The sequence below is a fragment of the Sander vitreus genome, chromosome 4, assembly GCF_031162955.1.
Source record: "Sander vitreus isolate 19-12246 chromosome 4, sanVit1, whole genome shotgun sequence".
NCBI lineage: Eukaryota > Metazoa > Chordata > Actinopteri > Perciformes > Percidae > Sander > Sander vitreus.
In genome coordinates, this window is record NC_135858.1 from 25,709,576 (window position 1) to 25,736,749 (window position 27,174).

General features: G+C 41.9%; 1 protein-coding gene across 1 annotated transcript; it reads left to right on the forward strand.

The window, feature by feature from the left end:
• LOC144517210 (protein SSUH2 homolog) lies at nt 1–27,174 on the forward strand. The gene is made up of 12 exons (XM_078249163.1): nt 1–107; nt 4,108–4,188; nt 4,265–4,340; nt 10,645–10,774; nt 14,672–14,732; nt 15,384–15,508; nt 15,971–16,033; nt 16,135–16,214; nt 21,675–21,767; nt 23,001–23,106; nt 23,993–24,100; nt 25,433–27,174. The coding sequence occupies exons 1-12, from the start codon at nt 95–97 to the stop codon at nt 25,571–25,573; spliced, it is 1,077 nt and encodes a 358-aa protein (XP_078105289.1). The 5' UTR covers nt 1–94; the 3' UTR covers nt 25,574–27,174.

Here is a 27,174-nt window from a genome sequence, read left to right on the forward strand (position 1 = left end):
ACCGGAAATATCCTTTAATTGTCGCTGTGGGAGCAGCAGATTGTAAGGCGGTGTAAAACTAACGGAGAAATTGTCTTGATCGAAGAGCAGCAGGATGAACGGCGCAGGTAGGAACTAAAACACATGACAGGACACAACATTACACGGGTGACCAAATTGACCACAACACACCCAGCTGCTGAGCCGCAGACATGCACGCCACCAGCGTCTTGTAAATATTTGTAGATTGTAATATTCTAAGACACAACATATTTCACACAACTCCAATAGAGGGTTTTCACGGCGCGTCATCAGACCCGAAGTCTCCATGTTGGAGGTACTCAGCATCACAACAAAGCACAGGCACTGAAATAGATCCCGAACGGCGTCAAGGAAAATGGTTAATTATTGCCGTGTTTTAGGTTGTACCAATAGGTCAGACCGAGAAAAACATTTGGAATATTATCGACTTCCAAAAGTTATTAAAAACCAGGGAGAGGAATGTCAGACGTTATCAGAGGAAAGGAGGTGCTTGTGGTTGGTAAAGCTCAACCAGGATCTACAGGGACGTGGTCTTGTTCGGTCTTTGAATTGAGAAAAAAAAAAAAAAAAAACTATTGAGAGTCACACAACGGTCGTTAATGACTTGGTACTGCGTCTCCCTCACCCATTCAAACACCATCTGGTTATAAGCCTCCAAACTTTTGTAGGATTTAAGGTCTTGATTTAAGGTGTATGGGCTCGGCGAGAAAACCAGGTAGTTGACTATATCGGGATATGCAACTGAAGGAAGAATCACCGGGTTGCCATGGATCCAAGAAGAGGGAGCCAACTGTAGGGATCTGCACCGCCAGTAAACTGTAATTTCTGAAAATATCGTGCCCTTTTTTTGTGGTCCAAGTCCTTCCATGTCCTTCCATGCGTTTTGATGAGCTTTTCTGTCGTTTAGACATAAAGTATTAAAGTATCCAAAGTGCACAATACTCCATTACTCCATTCAGTTGTGAGTGCCTCCAATATGGCCGTGCATCCAGGTTACCACCCAGAACGTGACGTCGGTGAAAACCCTCTATATGGCTTACGTTTTTAGTTTCTCAGAGTTAATTTGCTAACTCCGGGTTAGGGAGTCTGAATACAGCATTTTTTTTTTTTTATTTAGATCTGGATGTCTGCAAGAAAGAAAACTGTGGACTGACCCTTTAAAGTTGATTGTAATAGTTTTTGTAGAACGGAAGCAGTTTTTAAACCGACTAAAGACTGTTACCCCAACTATTCTGGAATAATAAACAAAATTAATTAAGTATGTCTTCATCGCTTAAAAGGAGACCTATACTGTTTTCAGGTTCATAGTAGGCTACTTGTATTTTGTGTTTTTACGAGAACATGTTTACATGTTTTAGCCTACGTACTCTTAATTTTTATGTTTTTAACTGAAACTTAGAAACGTAGGTTAGGCCAAAATAACAGTGCAGCTGTTAGGCTATATGAGTCAACCCCGCCCAACTTCCGCTATATGAGTGAGACTAGAAGTAAATTAGTGCATCTCAAAGGTGCAATATGCAGTGTTGGGAAGGATACTTTCAAAACGTATTCCGTTACAGAATACATGCCCAAAAATGTAATTTGTAACATATTGCGTTACATTACTCAATCTGAGTAAAGTGTAGGAATGCGGCCATTACACAGTTTACTAAACAGGCCTATTCTGGTGTGTTCTTTTGTTCCAACTGGTTGTGCCGGTTCCGGCTCCATCTCTACCTCTATCAGTGATCACGCAAATGGCTAATTTTTTCGTTTTCATATTGGGGCTTCTGGAAAATGCATGGAGTTGCCTTAATTTATTCAGAGAGTGAATAAACTTGTGAAACAGAGAAGTATCGTCATGTAATCTATTGATTTCAACAATGTAACTGTATTCTAAATACCAACTACTTAAATTGTAACTGTAACGGAATACAGTTACTCATAATTTGTATTCTGAATACGCTGGTACATGTATTCCGTTACTCCCCAACACTGGCAATATGTAATATATTTACTGTATTAAATCCCCAAATGACCACAATATGTCATCAGATATTAAGATAACATGCTAAGCTGAAATACTATGTTTTCTGACACCAATGATAATGCCAGTATTTTCTTCATTAAAATTTCTGTTCCGTTATGGAAAGTCTGTTTGTGTTTTGGCCTGTGTGTTGGTATCAACTGTCCATTCTGACAGCCAGGCCGGGTTGCCAGATAGTCTGTAAAAACGCCAACCCAGCGCGCTACAGTTGTAGTACAGCCATGGAAGAAACAAACAAACAAACAAACAAACGAGATCAACGGAGAAAGATTTTACCTGAAAAAACTTGTCATGTTTCTAACAGTTGCATGACCAAAGACGTACCGAACCCCGGTTAAATATTGGCGATGTATTTGAAAGATGGAGACAGCTTAGAGTCCAAAAGGATGCCGAGTTGGCTAATTTCCTCCTGAACAGGTAGCTAAGCATTAGCTTCAGGCTAATTTATCAAGCTACTAGGGACAGGCATGTTCAGTCATTTCAACATTTGTGTACTGACATTGAATTTTATAGAGTAACGTTACTCAAGTTAGTTACTGGCAAAACAATTGAGACACGGCAAGTGAAGTGATCCCGACTGGTCACGTCATAACTGCTAACGTTACCGGAGGACCAGGCAAGCGGGCCACGGCTGTTTACAACGTGTAACCTGTTCAGTGGCCGTAGCCGACAACGGTGAGTTATTTTAAGCCAAGAGCGGGAGGCTGTAAATCGGTAGAGAGGACGGCGAGATTGTGGTGTTTTTAGCGGTTGTTGTCGTAATTTTAGTCCGAGAAAGTGTGTTTGCCAGTTGGGTAGAGAGGACGGGGAGGTAGTTGTGTTTTTAGCGGCTGCTTGCCGTAATTTTAAGCCAAGATAGGGTGGTTGTTAGTCGGGTACAGAGCTCCGGGTGAGCACAGGCTTTTATGACTGTCAACATAGCCAGAATCTAACGTTACTCCGCTGTGCTGTGGAGTAATGTCTGGCTATGTCAGACAAGCGTCTAGCAACATTGATGCTGTGTTCTCAACCTGGCAACCTCCATGAACTTTGAGTCTGGGGAGATGACTGTCCAGTATTTTGAATTTGGACTGCATTAAATTATTTTAAATACTAGCTGTCAGTTTTACATATTGGACCTTTTTAAATTGCATCCCGACTTCTCCACTTGTCTCCCTTCCTCGCATCTTAAAGCTGTTGCATGCTTCTTGCGTTCAGCGCGGTCGGGGCACTGCGGACGGCGCGCATGGTCGCCGCAAACCGTCTGGTCTTTCATACTGATTGCGGTCAGAGCGGCTCAAAGAACGCACTTCTTCTCTCCTGTAGGCAATCATTGCAACGCGGTATATGTGACCGCGTCCGCATTATTACAAAATCTTGGAGGTCCGCACTGTGTCAACCACACTGAACACAAGAAGCATGAAACAGCTTTTAGTCTCTGACTCACTCCAGTGCAAGCAGATATCTTATCTGCTTTCGTATCAGCTGGATAAGAGTCCGGGCGCAAGTCCAGTCCGACAAAACTTAGCAAAATGTTTATTTAAACTAAACTGAACGGCACACACAACACCCTGCTATGTGTGCAAGGGCACTGCCGTTTTATTACAACGGGTTTACCTCGGCGGGGAGTAAAACAGATGGACCAGCTTTTTGCTGCTGATGCCCCGCTGATCCGGGCATCGCCGTTTTTGTTGTATGGTGTCGGAGTATGTCCGGTTCAAAAACCACTGCAGGGGAGTGGGGAGGGGCAGTTGAAGCATGCGCAGACGCAGGTACAGGTAAAATGCATCAGGGCAGGGGCAGACAATCACAAAGGCAAGTAAAGGAAGGAGTAAAGCAAGACCTGTCTTGAAAAGAACCTACAAAAAAAAAAACAGGATCATGACACATATATAAAAACTGGCTCTGGCTGCTGGCTCCAGCTTAATATTTTTGCACAAATACAAGAGTGGTGTCAATAAACAAAAACAAAGTGTATATTTGAAAATGTAGAAATATTCCTTTAAAAACCTTGCATACCCATGCTCCATATACACAGATGTTTTCACTTAACATGAACTGTTTCCTGTTGTTTATTCCAGCTGTGTATCCCCCTCCCACTGCCCCTGCAGCCAACATGTTTGGCAACGTGCCTGGATATGAAGGCACTTTGGCTGGAGGAGGTAAGAGAAGTACAACCTACAAGTCTTGACATAATATTCATGTTGTTGCAACTACTTAAAGTTGTTGTTGCTGCAGGAGGTTTCCTGCCCCCTCCTATGCCCATGGAGCCTGTAGCCCCGCCCCAACCCGGCCCTGCACCTGCCGACTGGAGGTAAGACCTGAGCCACGTTCAGCCCCGACAAAAGGTAGCAAACCGTTCTATCTAAACTGAAACAGGGCTGCGTTGAACATCCTGCTGTGTGCGCAAGCGCACTGCATTTTTAATACCACAAGTTTATATACACGTCGCTTCCGAACACCTGTGACACAGCCACTAAACTAGAAACCCACCCACCAAATGAGAGAAAACGTACCTCAAAGCCTGTTGCACACAGTTCCGAGGAAACATGTCGTTCAAGCAGGAAGCTGTAGCAAAACGGTGCACCTCATTTTGAGATTGAATGTGCCGACATCACCTGTCTCACCAGCCAATCACGTTATGCTTATGTTGCTCTGGGGCTAGATGAGGAAGGGCTGTGTTCAGATCAAGCGGAAACTTCCGGGCCTGAAAAGTGAAGCCAATGCGGAAGTGTGTCAAACCTGCATTTTGTCTAAATTTCAGCAGGCACTCCACTGGCTCCAAAAAGAAGTCTGTTTCTATAGAAGTCTATGGGGAAATGACCCTACTTCTGCCTTGATTTATTACCTCAATAAACATTTTCGTAACGGGTTTATGGTCTCCATTGCTATTTTCAAGTCTTTTTCAATACACCATGATCTTCATTTTATAAAATATGGTCCCATCTATTTATAATTGACGATAAAGCAGGGGATGCTTTAGGGCTTGGCTACACACCAACCTGTCAATCATTATAGAGGTTTAGCAATGCTAACCATGGCCCTGTGTACATTAAAATAGCTGATAAATAGTTTTTGGGTGTTTTCGTCCTAAACTTTGACCCTCTCACTGTGTGTTTTCATTTCATCAGAGTTAATTGGAACATTTGGTCGCCTACAAATGTCTTGTTCAGCATTCTGCCAACCAAACTGGCTAGCTGGCTCTAGCGTTTTAGCTAATTTTCAGGTTCATAATTGTATTTATAGGTTGTATCAGAATAGGTTTACATGGTTTAATTTTCAATAGCACCATATTTTGTATTACACAGCTCCTCTTTTCACCCTGTGTGTTGAGCTCTCTGTTTTAGCTACAGAGTGAGGCATCTCACTTCTATCCCATCTTTGTTGGGAGTCGCACATGCGCAGTACCTAGGTCAGCACTACTACCCAGTCAGAAGCAGAGTATGAGGGCGTGCCACGCTAGCAGCTAGGCGAGCGTGTATATAACGCGTGTTACAAAGTGACGCAAGTTTGTCACGGAAGTAAAGACTGGACTACAATGGAGCTGTTTGGAGCAGTACAGTGTTTTCTGTTGGAGATGGTAAGTCCCTTTGGGGTGGATTTTGGGCTTTTTCACTTTGTAAACTAGGGCTGAAACGATTCCTCGAATAATTCGATAACAAAAAATCCTCGATGCAAAATGATTTGCCTCGAAGCTTCGTTAAATCAATGTTACCAACGTTGTATTGCTGATGGACGGTGTTTCCACACGTATCATTATTATTGTCGCACACCAGACGCTGCTCAGTCTGCTGGCGACACATGCCAGAGCGTAAATAGTGAGGGGCTAAGAGAAGAGACAGGCTGGAAAAAACGACAGAAAGTGTCCAAAGTTTGGAATCGGTTCAAACGTAATTAAAACAAAAACTCTGTACAGTGTATCTACTGCAAAATCAAACTAGCTTACCACAATAATAGCACGACGTCAGTGCTTCAGCATCTCAACAGAAAACATTGAGTCTAACTTAATAAATTGAATTTATATACTGCTTTTCACAAACTCAAAGTCGCTTTACAGGGTATAGATAATAGAGACAAACAAAACAAGATTCAGGCACAGATGAAAAGGGGAGGGGCGTGGGGCTAGGGATAGGCAGTGGTGAAGAGATGGGTTTTGAGGCGAGACTGGAAGATGGCGAGGGACTCAGAGGTGCGGATCTCTTGGGGGAGTGAGTTCCAGAGCCTGGGAGCTCCCTGGAGAATGCTCTGTCCCCAAAACTGCGGCTGAGTTCTGAACTAGTTGGAGTCGGTTGATGTTGGTGGAGCTGATGCCGAGTAGAAGTGAGTTGCAGTAGTCCAGTCGGAAGGAGATGAAGGCGTGAATAAGTCTTTCAGCAGCGGGGGTGTGAGAGAGGGTCTGATTTTGGCGATGTTGCGGAGGTGAAAGAAGGAGGTTTTAATGACATGACGGATGTGGGGCTCAAGGGAGAGGGTGGAGTCAAAGATCACACCAAGGTTACGGGCCTGGGGAGATGGGGAGACAATGGTGCCGTCAATGGTGAGAGTGTGGTTATTGATTTTGCAGTGTGTGGATTTGGAGCCTATGAGGAGGAATTTGTTTTATCGCTGTTGAGTTTGAGGAAGTTGTGTTGCATCCAGGTTTTAATAGCTGACAGACAGGAGTTGATGTGGGAGAGGGGAGAATTGTGAGGGGATTTGGTGCTAAGGTAGGTCTGGGTGTCATCGGCATAACAGTGGAAGTCCAGGTTGAAGTGGCGGAGTATCTGACCAAGAGGGAGGATGTAGATGATGAAGAGGAGGGGGCCGAGTACGGAGCCTTGGGGAACACCTTGTGTGACTGTGGCTGTGGCAGAGGTATGATTATGGAGAGAGATGAAGTGGGATCTGTTGATAAGGTAGCAGTGGAGCCAGCTGAGTACAGTACCTTCGATACCGAGGTCTTTTAGTCTGGTGAGCAGGATGTTATGGCTCACGGTATCGAAGGCTGCACTCAGGTCGAGGAGGATAAGGATGTTGAGGGAACCGGTGTCAGCAGAGGTGAGGAGGTCGTTGAAGACTTTGAGGAGAGTGGTTTCTGTGCTGTGGAGGGGGCGAAAACCAGATTGGAGAGGTTCAAATTGGTTATTGGCATGAAGATGGGTTTGTAGTTGTGAGGCGACTATGCGTTCCAGGGTTTTAGACAGAAAGGGGAGGTTGGATATTGGGCAGTAGTTGTTGAGGGAGGAGGGATCCAGACCAGGTTTTTTAAGGATTGGGGTGACAGCGGCAGTTTTAAAGACAGAGGGGACTGTTCCAAAGGACAATGAGGAGTTGAAAAGGTTAGTGAGGTAGGGGCATAGGATGGGGAGGCAGGACTTCAGGAGTGGAGTTGAGAGGGTGTCAAGGGAGCAGGTAGTGGGTTTGGAGGAGCTGATGAGTTTAGAGATTTCAGGAGGGGTGACCAGGTCAAACTGGGAGAGGAGGTAGTGTGGAGGAGGGGTTGGGAGGTCAGGAGGGATGGGGAGAAGAGGGGTCGTGGTAGGTGCTGGAGTATATCCTGGGAGGTCAGATACAGGGGATAGAGATTTGTAAATGATGTTGATTTTGTCAGCGAAGAAGTGGAGGAATGAGTTGCAGAGATCCAGAGTAGAGGTAGGGAGGGTGTTGGTCCGAGGCTTGATGAGGTTGTTCATTGTGGAGAAGAGGGTTCTGGGGTTTTGACAGGGGTTGGTGAGGATGGTGGAGAGGTAGGCAGATTTAGCAGCAATGAGGGGGTCTTTGTAGGCAGTGAGGTGGAATTTGTAAGCTTCATGGTGGACTGTGAGAGATGATTTTATTGTCAGATGTTGGCAGCCAGTTTGTTTCATTTTCTGGAGTGCAGGTGTGTACCAGGGTGAAGAGGTGTTAAAAGTAACGTTTTTTTGTTTTGATGGGGGCCAGGATGTTGAGGGAGGTAGACAGGGTGGAGTTGAGGTGGTTTGTGAGGTCATCCGGTGAGGTGAGGGTTGAGTCCAGGTGTAGAGTGTTGGAGAGCAGAGATGGTGGGGATCGATAGATTTGAGGTTGCGGAAGGTGATTTCTCTGAGGAGGCGTGGGGTTGGAGAAGGGATGGTGAAACGTATCAGTTTGTGATCAGAGAGGGGAAAGAGGCATGGATGGAGGTCGAGCACCAGTTGGTTTGTGGAGCAGACCAGGTCGAGGATGTGTCCTTTTTCATGGGTGGGGAATGTGACATGTTGGGTGAGAGAGAAGTTATCCAGTAAAATGGTGAATTCTGATGAGAGCTTGCAGGTGGGGGAGTCCATGTGGATGTTTAAATCACAGAGTAGCAGCAGACGTGGAGAGAGAGATGAGGCTAGTGTGAGGAGTTCAGTAAAATCAGAGAGAAAGGAGGGATTTGGTTTAGGTGGCCGGTAAATGAGGATGACTGTGATGGAGGAAAGAGCTTTGAAGGCGAGATATTCAAACGATGATACTGAGGGGAGGGTGAGTTCTGTGCTCCTAAAGTTCTGATTGAAGATAACAGCGAGGCCACCTCCACGGTGGGAGGTGCAGGGTTTGCAGATGTAGTTGTAGCCAGGGGGGGATGCTTGGTTGAGGGAGAAGAAGTCGTTGGGTTGTTGCCAGGTTTCGGTGAGCAGGAGGAAGTCCAGAGTGTTGTCGAGGATTAGTTCATGGAGGGCAGGGACTTTATTGTTGAGCGATCGGGTGTTGAGGAGGGCAAAGTTGGCATGGTGAGAGGGTGGTGGGATGAGGGCAGGCTGGAGAGATCTGAGGTTGTCCCGGTTAGCAGTGCGTGTGGTCGGTGGGGTGTGGGGGTATTGCAGTTGAGGGGGGACAGTGAGCGGATTTGCAAATGATTGGAGAGTGTGATTAAGTGTATGTGAAGTGCGGAAAGCACTGTAGTCCAGTCCGGGTTTTCTGTGCAGCCTGACGGTGCGTTCAGCCCTATGTGATCCAGTGGGTGAAGCATTCTGATGACGTGGGACAGGTGCGACAGAGCGTGCAGGTGACCAGATGGATGGAATGGATTGTCCGTGGTGGAAGATAACAAACTTGCGGCGAGAGCTTCTGTGGATGTACCTGGGTCGACGTAGAAGTCCGAACTGTTTGATGACTGGGATGCAGGATGGAATGGAGTAGTTGACGAGTTTGACCAGTTGCAGAGTTGAATATTTGAACATGATGCCGAGCGGAGGAACTGAGGGCTCCATGATAGCGGTTAGCTGTGGACTAGGGGCACAGAGTTGGATGACTGATGTGAGTGCCAAAATGATGCACGGCATGACAAGAGGAGATGAAAGTCCAGTCTCGGTCACGGCTCGCATCTGGTGGAGGTTTCCTGTGAGAAGGAGGTCAGCAATCGCAGCAATCACGTCGTTGTGTGTCTTCCTGTTCTCGGTTGCCAGTTTGTGGTCACTTAACTTAATCATCCATTCCACGAAGCGGACCCGACAAAAGTAAATCACGGAGTTGTATGGATGATGAAACTACACCAAACACAACAACTACCAAAAACAAAGACAAGAAAATACGTTGCGGTGACCACAATTTGATCTAAAGAGCCGACTTGTTGACCATCCAGTCGGAGAAACGGCTGATTGTTGCGCACCACTCTCTCATACTTCACGGACAGCTGCTCAACGATCTACTAGCGTAAGTGTAACAGAGCTGTGTAGCATTGTAATCAAATATATAAATTAAAATTGAGTATATTACTATTTACATATACTTACATATAGACCTATATACAGATCAGTCTCAGGATGAAACTTGTAGTTCTGAAAGTTAAGTTGCACAACTTAAGGTAATGTTTATGTATGTTTAATGTAGGCCTTAGTGTGAAGTTGATGTCATTTCAGAAAATGTTTTCTTTAAAAAATGTACAATGTAATATGGCACTTAAATGCACTTCATATGTTTAATTTTTTGAGAGATGATATTGTAAGCAATGTAGGCAACAAAAATGTTGCTTTTTCTGAAAATTTAACCAAACTATTGTTTATTATTGCTCTTCAATAAAACAAAAGTATTTCTTATCCGATTACTCGATTAATCGATGGAATAATCGGTAGAATACTCGATTACTAAAATAATCGATAGCTGCAGCCCTATTGTAAACCTATTACATGTACAAAAAAAGATATATAACACAATAAAGGAAAAAGCCAAAAAGCATAATACTGTATGAGCACTTTAAGAGAAAGTCTGATTGATTTTCAACAAGCTCTGTGTAGGCTACTGCCGTACATGCTAACGGACAGCGCACTACCCAGCGGTCTGTGTTTACCCGCCAGTAAAACTGCTGGATGACGCGCATCTGAAGGTTTGAAAATTGTCGACTTCCCTCTTTATCATTTATCTTAGCGCTGCGCCATTGAACCCATACATAACACTGCTTTAGACGCAACATCCTCCCCAGCTCTGTCCTAATCTGATCCCTTCTTGCTCCAAAATACCAAGGTTGCAATGGCCAAAATGCAAACTGCTCAAAAGGCAGCCCACAAACCAATGGGTGACATCACCAATTGTACGCCCATTATTTTTACATCTATTGTTGTGATAATAATATTCAACGTTGTGTGTGTGTGTGTGTGTGTGTGTGTGTGTGTGTGTGTGTGTGTGTGTGTGTGTGTTAGCATCCCTGCACTGTCGGAGGATGTGGCTCGTGAGGCGTTCAAGAGCTTTGTTTCGTCCAACTGCTGCTACAGTAACGGTCCCGTCAACGATGGAGTCATCACCAGCATGGAGCCATGCAACACCTACAGGGTGAAGTGAAGTTCCCATTCTTCATGATGCTTTTAACTGGTGCTGTTACTGGTGTTTGTTACTATGTGTCTTTGTTATTTTCAAAAATCATACATGTTATCTTCTATGTTTTAAAAATATTAGCAAACATGAACAACTCTCCTTCTCAAATCCAAAACCCAGAGTGATAAAACTCAAATTTGTGATGTGAATTTTGCTCTAAAGACAATGATTTGGGAAACATGTTCTATGACACTGAGAGCAGCCAGGGCAATGTTCTGAGTACATATGGTATGGGCACATGTTCTGTTTCAGAACTGAGAACACTACAATGTAATAAAGGCCATTTAGGTATAAAAAAAGAAAACAAATCAGTCTTCCATTCATTGTCTATGGAGCAGCTCCAGACATTATACTTGATGACATCACAAGTTTGAGACTTACTTCTCTGGTTTCTGGCTTTGAGAGGGAGTAGCTCATGTTCACAAATATTGATCAAACTTTCCTAGGCCATGGAGATAACATATTGGAAGTCTTAATTCAGGTGGTGTTCCCCTTAAGGATGCTCCAGTTGTGTTTTGTAGGGCTGGAACCATTTGTACCTGGGGCCTGTTTCAGGAAGGAGGTTTAACAAACTTTGAGTCTAAACCTGAACTCTGAATTGATTAACCCTGAGATGGGAAACTCTGAGTTTTTGGTTTCAGAACAGCTGATTTGAGTTGGTTCAATCAACTCAGAGTAGGTTCACTCAGAGTTAAGTGCGTGCACCACCACTATAAAAAGACAGCATGAATGGAGCCATGATACTACGATTCACCATGGCAACAACCACAAACATCTGGTCGGCGGAAATACTCATGCCCACATACAGCAAGTTTGAACATGTATTTAGTTAAAAAAGCAACACAGCACCTGCTGCAAAAGAGAGAGAATTTGTGTGGGAGAAAATTGCTGCTAGAGTAAATGTGTAAGTTCCAATATAGTGTATTAATATCATATTTAATCATAAGTATAATATTACTGGTGAAATGGTATGAACCTATAATCTATTTCATTTAGGTGCAATACTGCGGGCGAAAAAGTACTAGGCCTACTAATCCCATTCTGAAGCTGCAGCACCATCATTAACAGAATCATTCACCTGCAATCCTGTGGAACTCATTTTTAATGTCTCTTACTGGTTTGTGTAAAGGGAACACTACAAAAGCGTTTAAAGTGGCCATATTATGCTCATTTTCAGGTTCATAATTGTAATTTGAGATTGTATCAGAATAGGTTTACATGGTTTAATTTTCAAAAAACACCATATTTTTGTTGTACTGCACATTGCTGCAGCTCCTCTTTAAACACTGTGTTCAGGTCTCTGTTTTAGCTACAGAGTGAGACCTCTTAACTTCTGTAATATCTTTGTTGTCAGTCGCACATGCGCAGTAGCTAGGTAAGGATTACATGAGCTAGCTATCTGTTTCTCCAACTTCGGCCTGTACAAGGCAGGATTAGCCGGGAGACTTCTTCTAAATGAGGGCGCACTTACAACTTTGCGTGGAATACCTGCAGAACAGGGATATGTAAGTAGTTCTATACAATTTATTTTGTAGATTAGGGTGATTTGTGTGTGTGTGTTGTAGCAGTGTTTTGCCATTGAGAACGAGCTAGCATGCTAGCAGCATGCTAACGGTTAGCCCCCTAGGCCCCTCGTCTCGGCTAGTTACGTAGAAAGCCGTGCATATTTTGAACAGCTCACCCGGAGACTGAGGGCAGGACACATTCAGAAACCTGTATCTCACTCAAAACAGCACGGATGCTTTTTTTCAAAGTTTGTATGCGTGTGGAAGCACCAGAGACACAAAATATCACCAACACCCAAACTCCCAGAAAAAGTGATTTCTTTTTTTCTTCATAATATGGGCATGTAAAAAACATTTCAGAGCGTGTCACATTCTTCTGACGGCGCTTTGCTATACAGTTGCTTTACTAATATGCTCTGCATCACCAATGTTGTAAAGAAAACTGCCATTTGCAAAAAAAGTAATGCGACACAAATAATCTGCTGGGATGTAGAGCATGTCCAGGATGGGTGACGTTAGTGATATGAGGACGGATAAGGTTATGTAGGCTACTCTGAGGTTAAGTTACCTCTCTTTCTGAAACGGGCTGGAGTTACCCCTCTCTCTCAGGTTTGATTAACCTCCCTTTCTGAAACAGAAAACCCAGAGTTTCCCTCATCTCAGGGTTAACCAACTCATAGTTTTCACTAAACCTGCTTTCTGAAACGGACCCCTGCTGGGATCTGATCACATGCTGCTGTATTTGGTTGTTCCTTGTCCAGAACCAGATCACAGATCTGATGTTCATAAGTTGTCTGCTCTCTGTCCATGCTCTACATCTGAAGGACTGCATGATTCCACACAGAGACCGTTTGAAGAAGCCTCTTATCAGTCTGATAGTATGACATCACTTCTCACCAGTTTAGAAACACTTTATGTGACTCTCACATTGCTGCCATGTGACCTCAGAGACTCTCATGTGACATCAAAATGTGAACAAACCATAATGGTGTAAATGTCTGGAACTAATGAAGAATCTTGACGCTTTTCTTATCTTTTAACATTAAGCTTAAAGTTACAATCTCGAAGATCTCGGTTTCGTTCTCTTTGGCCTATAGACCTCAACAGTCACACAGCTGACTCCGGAAGTAAAAATCCCATTGATTTTCTCCATAAGGATTTAGAAAATCAGTCATAATGTCTCTACCATCCGAGTTAGACTGACCCCGAGCTACGTGGTTGTGAAATAAAGGTTTCTGCTCCTGAAGAAGCTAGAAGTCCGTATGAAATCAACCTTGTTTTAAGAAAAACATGTTTTATCTGTGATTTAATGGAGAAAAACTACACTACCCACAATTCTAAGCATAACAGCAACGTCTCTGATTGGTCCAACTCGCTGTTACCATAGAAACGTTTACCGTACCCACGAAACTGAACGGCTAGAGCAAGCTTCTACCATTGAAGTCTATGATAGTTTCTATACACGGTCTTGTACCTTTGCCTTTTTTGCCGTTTTCAGAATGTTTTTTTGCGCCGAATCAAATGTGTTATGCTCACTATTCATCTCATAGCTGGTTGGCTTGGTTCCAGACTTAAAACTCTATATATAAGCAATTTTCGAAACGTCAATGAAACAATTGAATGGGGAAAAACACTTCCGGAGACAGAGACGAAAAAAAGTGGGTGGTCACTGTTGAGCTCTATGGCGGTAAGCGGTAATTGCAGTGGTGTGTTTGGATCTCACTTTCACTTGTTTTTGGTGTTTCATTGTCTGTACTCATTGCTCTTTTCTTTGTTCGGCCATAATAACTGTAACTGACAATCTTTGAGATTATTACTTTAACAACAGTGGTTATGTGTTGGGCTCTGAGCACTGCCAAAACACAGGTGACGTACATGTATACTCTGCTATTTTCACTAAAGTTATTGTTAGCTTTATTCATAATAAGTTAAATTAGTTATTACTCTTTGTGTTACTTCTATTTGGGGATAATCATGTTCTTAAGTTTTAGATCTACATTTCTCAATGATTTTACATGGAGTCATTTAGTTGACTGTGGGCTACAACTTGAGTTTTTTAAGTTATGCCAAATTAACTATTAGCAGTTCCTGTTTGCAAACTACCTATTGATGTACTGACATATCCAAATTATTTATTTATATATTAACATTAAAAAAATCTTTTTTTAATTTGTTCAAAATCTGTGTCCACAGATTTTGTGTGGCCCTGCTAATTAGATTCTTCTATTACTGTTACTGTGAATATTGCTGGTATTATTTCTGTATGTACCACTGTTGTCTCTGCCAGTTAAAATGTTATTAACACTGCACATGTAGTGTCACTTGTTGAAGTGTGTTTTCTGCTCTGTAGTATCGACTGGAAACATTCACTGAGTCCCGGTCAACTGAGTGGGCCCAAAAACCTCATGAAGGTAAATAAACCAAGCAACCTGAACCTAATTCTGAGCTTTAAAGGTCCACTAATTGCTGAGGTTAATGAGTGCAAACCCATGGGTTACATTAGTTATGGAGAGAAAGGCAGTTAGATGTTTTTGATCAAAACGAACAGGAAGAAAGGTGGGCTTTAACACTCAAACCAAGTCTGAACCTTCAAGCAGCCCTTTGAAGAAGTATATTTGTGTGAATTTGGTTGTTTCTTATTCATATTAAAATAAGGTTGCTTTTCAATAACCTGGTCTCACTTAACAGATGCCAGAGTGTCCTTAAACACACCAAAAAGAAAAACAGCTCTTAGTCACATTAAATCAGTCCTCCTCCAGTGATTCAGTATCTAATTTCCATAAAGTTGTTGGCTGTGTGAGAGACCGATTAAAACAAGAATGGTTAGTTTAATTCTTAGTATATATCAAACTCCAAAACCCTACATTTCCCATAATGCAACTGGATAGTGTCTTTCATTAGACCCTCTCTGCTTGTTCAACAGACACATCTTAATGTGTATGTATAAATCTGAAGTGTCCAAGCCCAAACTGAGATTACCCTGATGACATCACTCTGGCAGGCGGTGCCACATGCTTTTTGACTGACAGACAGGTGTGATATATTTCTTGTGTGACTGACAGGTGAGCCGGCTGACTTCTACACCCAGACTGCACCCCGGCCCTGGGAGATCCAGGCCACCATGACTCCCAGCCTCTTCACCAATCACACGGAGGAGATCCGCGTGCCCTACACCTCCTCCATCAAGGTGATGGTTAAAAGAAGCTTTCCGTCAAAGACTGCAGACTGAGCGCTGTGGTTACCTGCAGTTTAATTTTTGCCTTCTGATTTGCAAACAAACTTTTGACTTGAACTATGTTTGATTTAAACATAAAGCTGACAGCCAACCAGAGAGCGGGATTCTCTGAGTTTAGAGTGTGAGTATTTTTGGAGTCCTTGAAAAGGCGGTAGAGAAACTTCCAGAGATGCAAAGGTTCCATAGGTTCGTGAAAAACTTCCAGGGGTCCTTATATAGGTTCCAGAAGGTCTTAAAGCCATGCCTGGCCTTCTTGAAACTACAGGGGGCCTTGGAAAGGTTCCTGTGGTGTTGCAGGGGTCCTGGAAGATTTTACAGCAGTTGTTGTCATTATTTGCGTTTCAGTGTGAATGAAGCAGACACTGTGTGTGTGTGTGTGTGTGTGTGTGTGTGTGTGTGTGTGTGTGTGTGTAGGAGTGCCACAGCTGCCATTCCAAAGGGATGATGCCGTGCAAGGAGTGCCATGGAGATGGATTTGTAAGAACACTGTCAATTAGTCAATCAGTAATATATAAACTACATAATACTTGTGGATTTAATGAAACTCTCAATTTTTATATTTGTGTGTGTGTCTGCAGAAACCGTGCTGGGTGTGTAACGGCTCTGGGATGAAGACTGATGAACACTGCTCGCGCTGTAATGCTACAGGCAAAGACAGGTCCTGAAGGGGGGTCCAGGGCTGTGACTCCCAACCTTTTTGGCTTGTGTTAAAGGGGTGATAGAATGCAAAACCGATTTTACCTTGTCATAGTTGAATAACGACAGTTCGGTGGGTAAATAGGACATACATAGAAGCTCAAAATCCCATTGATACCCCTTTACTATGAAAATCTCATATTTTGAAACTGCCGCTGAAAACGGGCGAATCTCAACAAAGCTGGAAGTTGAAGTTAGCGTCCCACCACAACCCAACGCCCCAACATTTGCATAGGCTACACCACTGACCTGAAGTCAGCTTAGTCTTCTGAATCTAGCTAGGGCATGCAGATCAACAGAGGTCCGCTATTTAATTACTAAATTCACTTCTGAGATTTTTTTATGCGAGAAATCAACTATGTAGAGGTCAAGTATGGGCCGTTTTACGAAAATGTATGGCTAATTTCAAATTTTGTCCGACTGTGTGTCGGGAGTTCAGCGGCTGGAGCTGCCTGTGCTGCTGCCTTGCCGCCCAGCCTGCCTTCCTTCACTGACCCCGGCCTGTTGGGAGGTAGATGGAGCTCCGTCATGGCTAGCAGCCTATGGTACTCCATACCTGCGCAAAGTCACAGTTTTTTTGGGTTAATGGACTACCAAACGCCGCTGCCCTGACAGAGCTCCAGGGCCTGCAGCTCCCCTCTTCCTGCTAAATGGCCGGTGTGTGTGAGTGAGAGCGTGGTCAGCGAGCTTGTTACACCAGCAATCTCTTACCACAGGTTCCAGTTAATCTTATAATGGATATGTGTGTTGAGTTATTTAAACAAATGATCGGGGATGATAAACGCCTCTTGTCCGCGAGTCTCATTGATAAAGCCTGCGGCTGGATGGAGCTCTATCAATGAGAGCTAGCTAGCCTCCTCTTAGACCTCTGAAACGAAACCCCTAATGTTCACAAAAATGCATTAAATTGAAATCGGACACCATTGTTAGCTTTATAAGACCTTGGGGTAGATGTTATATAAGTGGCGTGACGAAATACAAACTGTAAATATACTAGTTATGCCGAAATTGAAGCTAACTAGCCGTGATCTGTACACATAGCTAGGACTGAAGGGACAGTAGCAGCTAGCTAGCTAACGAAACTCCTAATGTTCACAAAAATGCATTACCGTATTTTGCGGACTATAAGTCGCACTTTTTTTCATACTTTGGCTGGTCCTGCGACTTATAGTCAGGTGCGACTTATATATCAAAATATATATAATTTAACATGTTTTAAATGTTATTTCATGCTGAAAACATTACCGTCTACAGCCGCGAGAGGCACTCTAGGCTTGTGACAACTATATGCTGCTCCTAAAGACAACTGAGAAAGAAAAGAAACTGCAGGCGACTGCAGGTAGTAAAATACGCAGCCGAAAACAGTAATCGAGCAGCAGAACGAAAGTTTGGAGTGAGTGAGAAACTTGTGAGGGACTGGCGAAAAGGTTAGTCTTACTGCAATGAAGAAAACAAAGAAAGCTAGTCACGCGCTGAAATCCAGATGGCCAGAGCTGGAGGAACGAGTCCACAGATGGGTGCTTGAACAACGTGCTGCTGGGTCGACAGTGCAGTTACGTTAACATACCGGACACCTACCGTATTCAGTCCCTTGTTCTGTGTGCTATTAATAACTTGCCTTTCCAAATTAAATGTCTGTTCTTGGTCTTGGATTTTGTGAAATAAATTTCTAAATAAATGCGACTTATAGTCCAGTGCGACTTATAGTCCGGAAAATACGGTAAATTGAAATCGGACACCATTGTTAGCTTTATAAGACCTTGGGGTAGCTGTTTTATAAGTGGCGTGATGAAATTCAAACTGTAAATATACTAAAGTTATGCCGAAAGTGTAGCAACGATCTTTTCCATAAGGATTAAATGGGACACATAGCCTAGCTAGCAGCTCCTCCTAAGGAGACCTCTCATGTTCACAAAAATGCATTAAATTGAAATTGGACACCATTGTTAGCTTTATAAGACCTTGGGCTAGCTGTTTTATAAGTGACGTGACGAAATTCAAACTGTAAATATACAAAAGTTATGCTGGCAGCCAGCCAGCTCCGGAGCTCCGCGGAGCCCTGTTTCCCAGTCGTCCAGTAACTGGGAAACGGTGACTTTCTCGTCAGACTGTGGAGCTCATGAAGTTCGACACATCTTACCAAATTTGCAATTAGCCATCAATTTTTGTAAAACGGCCCATATTTGAGCTTTATATAGTTGATTTCTCTCATAAAAAAGTCTCAGAAGTAAATTTAATAACGAAATAGTAGACAAACAATGTATAACTTTGCAGTGTCTGAAATATGAGACCTGCTGTCTAGTCTACAATGGATGTGTATGAGGTTCGCTCAAACCAATCAGCGCACAGCTCATCTAAATATTCATGAGCATACCATATTTGGAAGAAAAGCTCTATTAGAGCCATATTCACAGGGTAGTTAAGGACCCATAAAATAGCATTTGAGCAATATTCAGCAAAACCAATGTTACATACCCTATTAGGAGACCTTAAGGAACAGTGTGAAATACCCCATAAAATCATTTTATCACCCCTTTAAGTCAAAGTCTACTTATGTCCTTGTTCCCTTCTTAGATGTTTCTATTTGAATAGATTGTAGAGGCTTGAATAGGTAAAACTATTCTAGGTTTTCAAAATGAAAGAGAAAGGTAAAAGGGGAAAAAAAACAGGACTTTGGTAACAGATACATCTTTTCTCTCATGTCCTATTAGACGTGTTTATCTCAAGACTCGTTGGGGGACACAGGCCAAAATGGTTGGGAATTACTGACCTAGGGGTTTCAAATTGCAATCCTTTCATTTCCTGTGAATTCCTTGTGTGTGAAAAGGCAGCTTGAATCTAGCGCAAGAATGGCGGACTCCGCCACTAAAAAATACAGAATACAAATGCCTTGAATGGCTATTTAGTCAGCTGCAAATGTGGCTTGACCCCAAAAAAAATTCTAACAAAAGATTGCTCAGTGGTTTACAGTAGTATCAGATGTACTTTAAAACATACTAAAAGTTTACCAAAGTTGGACTCCAACAAAGGCCCCGTTTTCAAAATGCCGGCTGTCAGGTCCTTAAAATGACCATTACTCCTTTGTATTCTTCCTAGACCAGGAATACATGTTTTGGCCATGTAATATTCTAATTAGCATATTTGCATGATAGATAAGTGATTAAAAGTACAATTATATATTAAAGCAATTGGTTACAAGCATATTTATGCGAAAAATAACGGTGAATACAATTACATAAAATTTAATACAATTTCCCTTAAGTAATTGCATATTTCTCCTTTCTCATATCGTTTTCCCTAGTGTTGGTGGTTTCTGTGGAAAACAATAAAGAATAAATTCATTAGAACTGTGTGGTACTGTAAAATTAGTACAAAACAGGGCTGCCACGTGAAGGCTCAGTACCGCTAACCCCTTTTATTTATTTTTTTATAATGCATTTTTTTTGTTTTGCCTTTTGTTTTTTATATTTTTTTTTGTAATACTTTTCTTATTTATACATATCTTTCTATTTTCTTCAGTTGTTTACTCTTATTCTGGTTTATTTTTTATACTTTTTTTGCACTGTGATCTTCACTAGATTTACCATTAATTGTCACACTCTTCCTCCCATAGAGGTTGATTATAGTGATTCTCACAATTCCCAACTTGACATGGTCCACAAGCAGGCATGCATATGGTAGTCCATATGCCCTGCAACTGCACCGTTGTGTTCGGCAGGCACTTGTGCAATTACAGTGGATCATCTGCAGGAGGTTTTCTGGGACAGCAGTCTTACTGGTCATAACTGGCAGGAACCGGTTGTCCACCAGTTTCCATCCCCAATCCATTGTGTTCATGTCACCTTCCTTTCCAATCCACACCATGATCTGGAAGTAAACTCTTTGGCAGTGGTTTTTGGTTGAGGACTCAGTTGGAGGCAGACGTTCTGGGGTAACAAATGATTTGGCGGTAATGATTTTCTTGCTAAAAAGGTCGTAGCGCAAAGAGGAAAGTGAATTGATACTCTTTCCACCAAACAACACTGCCATTGCCATGGTCCTCTATGACATTCCTTGCTTGATGTGGGAGCAGAAACACATTTGCACAGGACCGGATGGTTGATTCACCATTCACAAGTTTCTCGAATGCTGTCTGTTTGCCAACACAAAAAATGTGTACACAAGTCACTACCCAGGACTTGTTTCATCTCACTGATGTTGTACACTTTAGTAGCTTTGGACTCGTCTGAACAAAAAAGAGGCCTCTATTGTTCGTCACAGCATAGTAAAGGAGAATAATGAGTAAGTCTGTATCCTCCCCTATCAAGGTTGTGGGCTGATGTTCTGAGGCCTTGACTGCAGCTTTGGCAATGCCCACGTCTGCATTACCTGATGCATTGATAACAGTACAGCCATTCTTCTTCAGCTCCTTGGTCATAAGATTGCTAAGTCCTTGTTTGTTGCAAGATCTGGAAAAGGAAATCATCCTTTCTTCCCACAAAATCAGTCTCTGCATTGAAGTTAACGATGTGGTGAGTGTTTTCACCACGTCTCTGATGCGTATTGTCTTTGATGGAAGGACCATTAAAAATGACTGTTGCTTTACCATAATGGCGTATGGTAAAGTTACGGTGCCATTGCACACTCTTTTTCCATGCCAAGCGGTGAATCAGGGAGCCACCGTCAAGGACATAATGCTCAGTTGGTGATATGGAATCCAGGATGTTTTTTTTAGATTTCTTACTTGAGAACTCAGTGACTGCCTGCACTAGTTGGGGCTTGTTGGCTTTACAGAAGATTTCCTTGCCTTTGAACAGGGCTGCAGGAAATGAGCAGAGCTCATAGCTCATTATACATCTTCCAGTGAAAACTGTCTAGTTTTCGACATTATCAGGAACATGTTGGAACAGCAAAGCAGGATCAATGGTTCGGTCTTGGGCAACTTTGATGGTGGAGTCATCTGCCAGGGTTTTTGCCCGGTCTTGAATTTTGTTTGAGCAAAATGGTATACACTGTGCTGCCAACAACATTTCAATAAGGTAAGCAATATCAAATGTCAGTATTCTCTTCCACCATCTTCTGAATTGCTGAAAATTGTGAATTTAGTTTTGTTGGGTATATAATGCCACCTTTATACTCAAAAACACCACTATCTTCTAATTAGCTAAGACAGACAAGCGGTGTACAACAATGACTTAATTTGGAAAGAAACAAAGCTGAATGATGATCTGAAAAATGTTCAACAGGATATGAAGTTAACAGCATGCAGAGTTCATGAACAAGGAAAAACCATGTTCTGGATTTTTTAAATTACACCCTACTGTCAGTATGGTAGTGTGTGTGCCTCATGTAGGCGGAGTCCTTGGTCCGTGACAGGGGTGTGTCGTCCCCTCTCTCCCCCCAAAAGAATGTGAAACATGTCTGACTGTGTTTGTGTGTGTAGGTGTACCATGTGTGATGCTAAGGGTACGAAGAAGTGTGAAACCTGTAATGGAAAGGGACAACTGCTAACCTACATCAAGGTCAAAGTGGAGTGGTGAGTACTGATACAGCGGTCTATGAACAGGTTCATAATGAATGACCCCTTGAATCTTAAAGCGGTTCAAGGGGTCATTGGTGGTTCCAGAGGTCCTTGATCATTAGTGGTGTAACAGACTAACGATTCGAATGCATGTGAACCACTGATTAATTGCAAAGTTTAACCATAATAGTGTGAAATAAATGTTTACTCTCGCTGTTACTTATAGTAGGCTGATAAATCTCTATGGAGGGCTGCCGTGAAAAGATACAGGCATCGCAATTTTCTGTTCACGTGAACATTGCATGTTAAAATCAGTTGTATGTTCACGTGATTGGAGCATGTTAATAGCAGTTGATAAAGACGGTCATGGCTATTGTAGGAGCGGAAGAACTCGAAAAGCCATGACGCCGGCTACAGCTCCGTCGTATCAGCTGGTAGTTGAGTTACCCGAGAATAGGGGGTTTAGAGCCATGTACAGGGCACCACAAGCTACCGGTCATTTTGGCCGACATTGCGGTTAAGTTTAGGCGACAAAAAGTGAGCGTTGTGCGGCGAAGATAGTTAAGTTTAGGCACCAAAACGACTAGTTACGTTTAGAAAAAAGGTTGTGGTTTGGATTAAAACACTCCTAAGGAACACGCGTTTCCGGGGTGAAAGTCCTTTGTTATCCTTGGGAAAGCGAACTCTGCTTCCCAGCTTGAACGCGTGTTTTATGAGAGTTCTTTAAGTAATACATGGAAAACATTTAAAAAATATACTTTGTCCCCCCTTTTTTGATTGTTGATCCGAAACCATTGCCTAAGGAGGTTCAAATGGTCCTTGAGATGATCCTTGAAGGTTTTTCTACAACTGATCATAGAGCTGAACCAGGGACACTGAGACTGAATGGCTGAAAGCAGCACACACACAGAACCAGTTTTCTACGTTTTTTACAAATAAAAACTTATGACATTAAACTGATTTGAAAGATGATATAATGATGTTTCTACAAATACTAGCTCTGTTGTAGTTACATATTAAATGGATTTGGTGTGCAGTGGTGTTGTCATGGATGCCACTTTAGGGACTTCTGGTGGTGTAAAGATGAACCTACACAATGTGATTTATTTTTTTAAATTAATATAAAACATATTGTATACTGTTTCCAATTTAAATAACTGATGAAATTATGTAGGTGTCTATATTATTTTCTGTGTTAGTAGGGTTATATGTGTATTTGTGTTTTAATATGTGAGTATCTGTGTTAAGGACTAACCATGTGGAGGACCACGTGGTGGCGCAGAACTGTGGTCTGAAGATCGATGATCTTTGTTCAGTGAGCGGGAAGGAGCTGTTCAAGAACAACCAGTACCTGGTACGTACACACACACACACACACACACACACACACACACACACACACACACACAGTAAAAATAGCTTTAGTGTCTGTTTCGTTCACACTGAAACGGAATGCTCCGCATCAGAATCCTTCTCTCTTAAAATCATAGAAGTAAACTGAATTGAAGGGCCATTCCCATTCAAATAAACGTAACAGAATGGTCATTGGGGCAGCTATTTTTATACTTTTTTTTTTTTTTACAGAACTTATACTGTAACAATGACAACAACTGATACTGTAACAATGACAACAACTGTTACTGTAACAATGACAACAACTGCTGTAAAATCTTCCAGGACCCCTGCAACACCCCAGGAACCTTTCCAAGGCCCCCTGTAGTTTCAAAAAGGCCAGGCATGGCTTTAAGACCTTCTGGAACCTATATAAGGACCCCTGGATCATTGATATATTACGCTATACACACTACTTATTTCAAACTATATTATTATCTATATATTATATCATATTATACCATACTTTAATATACTATACATATTGCGTTTGATATTCTATATTATACTGCAGTACTATATAACATTATGTAATATGTTATACTGTATTATAATTATGATTACATTGCACCTTATGCTATAATTTTTATATGCCATACTAAACTATACTGTCATACTATGTAAAGGAAAATGTAGAGTAAGACAGTTATTATTGCGAATGAGAATGAAGAAATGGTGATGCAGGAGCCTGACACAGCGGAGGAGGGGTCTTGAATCAGCCTACAAGGCGGTACGCCTCCATTATAATATGCTGCAGGAAACATGGAGTAATTAGGGACTTTGCTAATGTTAGCTGTCTGTTTTATTGTCAGTAACGTGTGTCCCCTTCTCCCTCTGTCTCCTCTCAGCTCTACCCACTGCTCGGGTTCCCACACCCGGCCATCTCTGAGGCCTCTGAGCGTCTGGTCAGAGATCACCAAAGCAAGTACACCCAGACTTCCAGGATCCTGCAGCAGGTAGGCCGGCAGACAACTGAATGGAGAAAAGATGAAAAGACATCATTTGGGAGGAGGCAACATATTATCTATCCTAAAAAAGAAGAAAGGTCCAATGCACTCTTCTTGCCAAAAGTTAAAAAGTCTTTATTTAAATAGCTTTTTGTTATATTGAAATTGGTAGTATGTTAAAAAAAATAGAGCTGGGTAACAACCCACGTATAGCAGCACAAACAGCCGTCTTCAACCTTAAAGGAGAATTCCGGCCAATTTTTACGTTAATGTTGATCGCTATAGCTACGCGAGTACTTTTGATAGAAAAAACCCCGACCCGAATCAGTGCAGGTAACACGGAGAAGCTGCAGCTACATGTACAAGTTTTAGAGTGCCTTTGTGCCTCTTAACAGACACAATATGTAACTAATATGTCTGTACCACATGAACAGGGCCCTTACGTGTCAACAAGATGTGTTTTCAACTCAGACATTGTTTAAATTCACCTACCCTGGTCCCTGTCTCGATCCTGCCGGTAGCTAGCTTGCCCTGCTAGCTGATAGCCGTTAGCTGCTAGCTGCCCTCCGGTGAGTGTATTCAGAAAGGCTTCTGTGATAATCATCCCAATAACAATCCACAGAGCGGCGGTGGTGTGGATATGTCCTCCAAAGGACAGGTCATGTCACGTCTTGAAATTTATTCCCCCCTAAAAAAAAAAAAAGTGCGGTAGTAGCTGTTAGCTGCCCTCCGGTGAAACTATTACTATCGAAAGTACTCGCGTAGCTATAGCGATCAAGATTAATGTAAAAATTGGCCGGAATTCTCCTTTTAAGAAGGCTGTTTTAAGCCATCTAAATAAAGGCTTTTTGAACTTGTGTGTGTCCTTCCAAAGAGCACCTTCATTATTTGTTTGAACAGAGTCAGGTGAAAAGATGGATATCAGTTTCATCTCTGTGTGTGTGTGTGTATATATATATATGTGTGTATGTGTGTGTGTATGTGTGTGTGTATATGTATGTATATATATATATATGTGTATAGTATATATATGTATATATATATATATATATATATATATATATATATAAAATTTACATTTATATATGTACATAGTAGTTAAATGTTTGTTGTACCTTGTTCAGCTTTGTTGTCCTTGTTTTAAGCTGTATGTCTATTTCTGTGTATGTGCATTAAGAGCAAATTTCTTGTATGCGTACACGTACTTGTCCAACAACAGTTGATGTATAATAACTGAAAGCAGTTGAATTGTCAGTTGAGGGATTAGAGATGAAAGTTGAGATATCGGAAACATTCGTAAAATGTTGAAACTATTCCTTGAACATTTCTATCTCTTCTCAGAGGCAGACTGTTGAGCTGATCCCCATCACTAAGGTGAACTATAAGTGGAAGGGCGACTCTCACGTCTACTTTGTCTACGGCAAAGAGAACCAAGTCAGCGCTGACAATTACCCAGCAACCTGCTGCTGTGTCATCCTTTAGAGAGACATACACACACACACACACACACACACTGTCCCAAACTGTTATACTGTTTCTTTTAACTAACCACTGCAAACACATTAAGAGTAACACATAAAACCGTCCAATTAGACGGAGAGTGGTTCCCACTGGATTCCATACTGGGTTGCTACATGTAGGGTTGGGTATCTTTCAAAAAATGTCAGTACCAATACCAAGACTTCAATGCCATTTCCTGAATGATAAAATCTTATCTGATAAAATCTCTTTTAACAAAAACAAATACAACATTTACACATTACAAATCTTTATGCTTATTACTCAGCTTCTTTACACCTATGGGACGCAGGCTGTAGTCAAGCCTTTCACAATTGGCAACACACACATTGAGCCCCGTCCTGCCCTTGACGTAAAGTTTTTCCTGCCTGCCTCTATACAGCGTGCAACATTAGACAGCCTATCACAAGCATTATTAGATTTGGTACAAACGCTGATGAGATTTACTTCTTAGTTATTATAATTTGGAATTGAATGACAAGGCATTTTTCGATACTAAAATATGCATAGAAATATCAAAGTTTGATACCTAGCCCTAGCCACAAGTGGTCAGCTTCTACTTTCGCAGGTAAACCTGTATGTTACATGTACTTAAACACACACAGACAGACACATTTGTTGCGATAAAGAATACATTTACAATGTTGTCTGAAAGGAATATCAAACAGAAATTTCAGTATGTAACATTATGCTAAAAAAAAAAGAGAAGGAAGAGAAGAAAGTAACTTTCTCGTTACTGGCATTAATTATTTGTCGTAAGTTGTAGTTCAAATTCACAGTTAACATAAAAAAAAGTGATCCACACTAACTAAACAATTCTGGAGGGACTTAATTTATTTGTTTGTTTTTCCAAAACTGTCTGCCTAGTCCTTCTGACTCTACCTCCTGTTAGGATGCTGTGATGTTCACCAGGTGTCCTGATGAGAGAAAATAATGGATGTTCCTGACTTTTATCCTTCATATCAAGTATCACATTTAATTTACATAAACGTTCAATCTTTCACATTAACAACTGAATTGTTGATATCCAAATTCAAGATTGAAAAAAAAGATTGTATGTTTACACTGGCGTCCTGTATACCATCATTGTCTCTGTGTGGACACCACTTACCAAAAATATTTAGTTTTTACAGATATTTTTGTTACAAAACCCTTTTACTTGAAAGTTTACTGAAAATACATGCCAGTATGTGCCATTTAATGTCCTCGGTATTGCATGGAAACCTCATATGTCCAAATTATAGCTGTTTCAAGAACAAGCATGAGTTTTGGTCCTCTTGACATCTGACCCCACCGTTAGCCCATAACTTGTCATAAAATCTGTGGAAGCCAAGGAAAGAGGAAGTTGATGAAACGTAAAAAGTAAATCGAACACGAGAAGCAGCAAAAATAAAGAGAGATATGAGGTTTTCATCTGACAGAGGAGAATACTGTATCTGATATGTGCTTTATAATACTTTACCTGTGTATAATCTGTGTGTGGGGAAACAGAAACACAGGCAGTATTCGAAACCGCCTACTATACTAGCAGTATGTACTGATTTGGCAAAAATGTAGCATGTAGT

Coding starts and splice junctions, on each gene's coding strand:
- LOC144517210 (XM_078249163.1), top strand. Junction 16,215..21,674: donor AATGCTACAGGCAAAGACAG/GTCCTGAAGGGG, acceptor TTGTGTGTGTAG/GTGTACCATGTGTGATGCTA. Junction 23,107..23,992: donor TCAAGAACAACCAGTACCTG/GTACGTACACAC, acceptor GTCTCCTCTCAG/CTCTACCCACTGCTCGGGTT.